This window comes from Ailuropoda melanoleuca, chromosome X, assembly GCF_002007445.2.
Source record: "Ailuropoda melanoleuca isolate Jingjing chromosome X, ASM200744v2, whole genome shotgun sequence".
NCBI lineage: Eukaryota > Metazoa > Chordata > Mammalia > Carnivora > Ursidae > Ailuropoda > Ailuropoda melanoleuca.
The window spans coordinates 111,541,930-111,546,225 of NC_048238.1; the positions used below are offsets into that span (position 1 = coordinate 111,541,930).

The 4,296-nt window shown below is 43.3% G+C and overlaps 1 protein-coding gene across 1 annotated transcript; it reads right to left on the reverse strand.

Moving 5' to 3' along the window:
- Window positions 1-222: 222 nt before the first annotated feature.
- On the reverse strand, window positions 223-1,892 carry LOC105235345 (centromere protein V-like protein 3). The gene has a single exon (XM_034649992.1). The coding sequence runs from the start codon at window positions 1,861-1,863 to the stop codon at window positions 1,009-1,011; it is 855 nt and encodes a 284-aa protein (XP_034505883.1). The 5' UTR covers window positions 1,864-1,892; the 3' UTR covers window positions 223-1,008.
- Between the last annotated feature and the right edge of the window lie 2,404 nt (window positions 1,893-4,296).

Here is a 4,296-nt window from a genome sequence, read left to right on the forward strand (position 1 = left end):
TAGTCTGCCCAGGAGGCTTAATCTGTAAACATTCTATTATTTTCCTTCTCAAAAATGTAGGGGATCTGGAGAATTTTTTTGTCACCCTAAAAACCAGAGATAACCACCATCTTTCAAATAATAAGACCAAATACCTTCAACAGCCAGCACTTCCAGAGGCAAGCCCTGCTGCAAATATAAATCAAACCATACAATCTCATTTTAAAAGTGTTTATTAATTGCTCAATACTTAACACATGTTCAAGATAGGAATTTCAATACATCAAAGAGGGCGTACATATAGTGCACAGACATCTTGCTCATTCTTCTGTATCCCCATCACCCTACCCACAGGGAGTTTCTAAAACAAAACCAAGCAAAATGACAACATCATTTGAAAACACAAGTGCAGTGAGGTATGTCACACTAATGAGCCTTAAATATATTACATAAAAACACACTAAATAAACAATGTGGCTGAAACCAAAGCACGATCTCAGTAGTGTAAACGTGAGTGCTCACCTAAAACACACACGCACACAGATAATCAATAGAAAACGTCCTAATAAAGGTTCACAAAAGTGTTTGGATATAGTGAGTGGTCCTGCATACCAGATGCGACCATTAAAAACAATCTTGTTCACAACAGCACCGTAACGGTACAGTACATATGAATGATCTGAAAATCATCTATGAGAACTATACAAAGAATAAAGAATACAGGTGAGCGTTATACAAGGCGACTTGCAAAAGTAGCCACACTACTTGCTTATTGGATTGGAAAATTACAGCCATTGACAGACAAATGTGTGCTCAGCTTTTTTGATCATAAGCAAGTCCAAGTCCGTTGCAAAACACTGCAAGGGAAGGGGTGGGAGGTTGGAGAGACATCACGGGTTCACCAGTCCAGAAGCCGACCTCTTTCATACAGTAAGCACTGAGGGGGCTCCCTCGAGGGGGGACCTGGGCATGTTTCAGGCGTGTTGCGGCCCCAAGTCGCCGCTCCTCTTCGGGAGGAGAGGCAGGGGCTCACTCGGGGGACGCGCTCTGGATGGCCTTGGGCTCCTCCACGGCCTCCTCCCCCCAGTCGCCACCGTCGACCTCTTCGATGACCACACTGCGCACGGTGCCGGCGTCCAGGCAGTGCGGGGCGACGCCATACACGCCGGGGTCAGAGACAGAGGCGTGGAAACTCTGCACCCCGCACCTGCTGCAGAAGCTGTGCAGCGCGGGGTGCGTGTGGGATCGATAGGTGACGATGCTCTCGGCGCCCAGCAGGAGAGTGAAGCGCGAGGCCGGGACGAGGAAGTGTCGGTGCTGCTTCTTCCTGCACAGCCTGCAGCTGCAATCCACCACGCGCAGGTCTGCGGGGGCCCAGACGGCGAAGCGGACCGCGCCGCAGTGGCAGCCTCCCGTGTGATACACCAGGCCTGGGTACTCGAAGGTGTCCAGCAGGAACTTGGCGGCACCCTCGCAGCTGAGGCCCCGTCGCTTCCTGAACGTCTCCCAGCGCTCCCGCTGCGCGCCCAGGTCCATCTCGCCCGGGGACATGGCGGGCGCCCGCGGCTTCGGGGATCGCAGCGGGCCTTTGGAGCCTGCCTCCCGGGTGCGCCGCCACCAGCGCTTCCGCCGCAACCTTGCCTGATCCCGCCTGGCCGTCGCCGGCTTCCTTCCTGCCGCTTGGCTCCCCATGCGGACTTGGAAAGGTGGGCGCCGCGCGCCCATGACCGCGACGGCTGCGCAGGCGGCGGCGGGATCCCCGGGCCGCTTTTGTCCCCGAGGCTGGGTGTTGGCGCCGTTCCTCGCTCTACCCATGGCGCCTGCAGCCTTCCAAGCGCGTGCCCACCGCCCCTGGTTTCCTAGTAAGTTGCCGAGCAGCCTCATTGCGTCAGCCTGATTGGCCACTTGTTGAATGTGATGTAGAGACCATTTCTTTGACCCTATCAAAACAGCCTTTACTGGCCTGAATTGCAATCATAAGGCAATTATAGTCTGAACACCTGCTGGGCACCAGGTACTGAACTGGATTGTGAGGCTGTAGAGATGCATTAAGCTTTCCAAAGCACTTACAGTTTCTTAAGGTCAGTTATACAGAAATATAATAAAACAGTGTGGTTCTTGCTCTGACAGAGATAAGAACAGAAGCCTCTGGAACACAGAGAAAGATGCATACACACAGTAGGAGGGCTGGCTAGGAAGGATGAAAAAAGAGTCCTCCTAGAGGATTGATTCTCTTATTATTACGTGTTTTATTTTGATCTCTGCTAACTTCCTTTGTGATGAAGTTTACTTTATCTAATTATATAGCTACTCCTGCTTTTTAATTAATGTTTGCATGATATGATGTTTTGCAACCTTTTAATGTTTAATTCACCTATATTATTGAAATTGAAGTGATTTTTTTTTAAGATTTTCACATACTTATTAGATGCAGGTGGCAGTTTGGAGATTGACTTTCCTAACACAAAGCTTTAAATCACAATGGAAAAATGGCACATCATTGTTATTGAGTAAGATCTTCAAAACCAAACTATATAATCAACAATTTGCATGGTCCATCCAGGTCTGAGAATAGTTATTGGACTTTCCCACTTTATGGACATGATGCATTCAAAGTCTGCAGTTGATTTCGGGAAATTTTGTGTGATGTTTTGGAGAATTCTGTTTTGTATCCCTAATGTGATATAAGCAGCTTGAAAATAGGCTGAAGGGAGAGGGACGATAGAATTCAATATTTTTACCCCGGGCAGGCCTGTTTTTTGAGAAGCTCCATTATATTTCTTCTGTGAAATGCTGTAATTTTGTGAAGCAACATTTTAGAATATATTCCTAACCAAGCATTTTCAATACTTTATTTTTTGTGGGTTTTTTTCCAAAATCAAATTTTAATTAAAACTCAGAATTTCAACTTCTCTTGAATAATCAGAAGATACTGAACCAGTATTCCCTCTTGTCAACAATTCCGTGGAGTTGATGAACTGCTCCCTCCCTCCCCTTTTAGATAGGACAAGTATTCCCAGTTCACCATATTCCCCATCTGGCCTAGGTAACCTTAACCTGCCTGGCTTCTCTAAGTATTGAGTTTGTGATATCTTTGTAAGCTCTTACCCGGATACAAATAGAATATTCCAATAGCTCTACCTTGATTCTTTCTGCCTTGAAGTGATTTTCATATAAACATTGTGTGGTTAGTTGTGAGTCTTACTGATACTGCCAATATCTGCCTTTTAATTCACATAGTCATTTTACATTAGGTTAATCATTGATATGCTAGTGTTTACCGCTACCGAATTTTTGTTTTCTTTTGTTTCCTGTGTATCTCATTCAACTGTTCTTCCTTTCATGCCTTTTGTGCCTTACTTTAAACACTATAGGATGCCATCTTGATTTTTTATAGTATTTTTGAATGTTTTGCTTTCTAAAATTTTCTCATTGGTTGCTGTGGGATTTACAATATGTATATGTGACATCACAGTCTACTGGTATCAAGTTTCATCATTTCCATGGAAGTATGGAAACCTCACTTCTATTTAGGTCCTTTTCCTTTTCCTACTTTTAAAGAAAGTTACCTAGGTTATCAGATGGTTTTATGATTTTTGTTTTAATCATGTGATTTCTCCAACTCATGAGCCTTTTGGATGTCCCACATGTGTGTTTTTTCTACTACATTTTTTTTCTACTATACTTTCTTTCGTATGCTTCTAGAAGTCTCCCTTTATCATTTCTGTTTTAAGCACCTACTTTCTCAGCATTGCTCTGCTAGTAACAAAATCTCTTTGTTTTCCTTTGCCTGAGAATATCTTGTTTTCTCCTTCCTTCATTAAATACAGTATTGCTGCATACAAAACTCATGGTTCACAGCACTATTTTGAACACTTAAAAAATATCAGGACACTTAATACCCCTCATTAGTCAGACGAGAAATTTACCATCACGAAAATGGGTTTTCATCTGTAATCTATGTGTCATTTTGTGCTAACTGCTTTCAATGTATTTGTCTTTTGTTATAAAAGATTAACGTGTTTTGGCATGGATTTATTTGGGTTTGTCATACATATGGTTCACTTATTTTCGAGACTCTCTAGGTCTATATTTTTCACCCAATTTTTGACATTTTAAGTTAGTATTTCTTATTATAATTTTTCGGTCCCACTTTCTTTTTCTGGAACTCTGACCATATGGAATTCTGGAACTTTTGTTATTGTCCTAAAATTCTCTGAGGAAGGATATGCTCTTTTTTGTTCAGTCTATTACTTCTTTCTTCCTCAAATTGGATAAATTCTATTGATCAGTGCTCAAGTAGCATAATGCTAATTT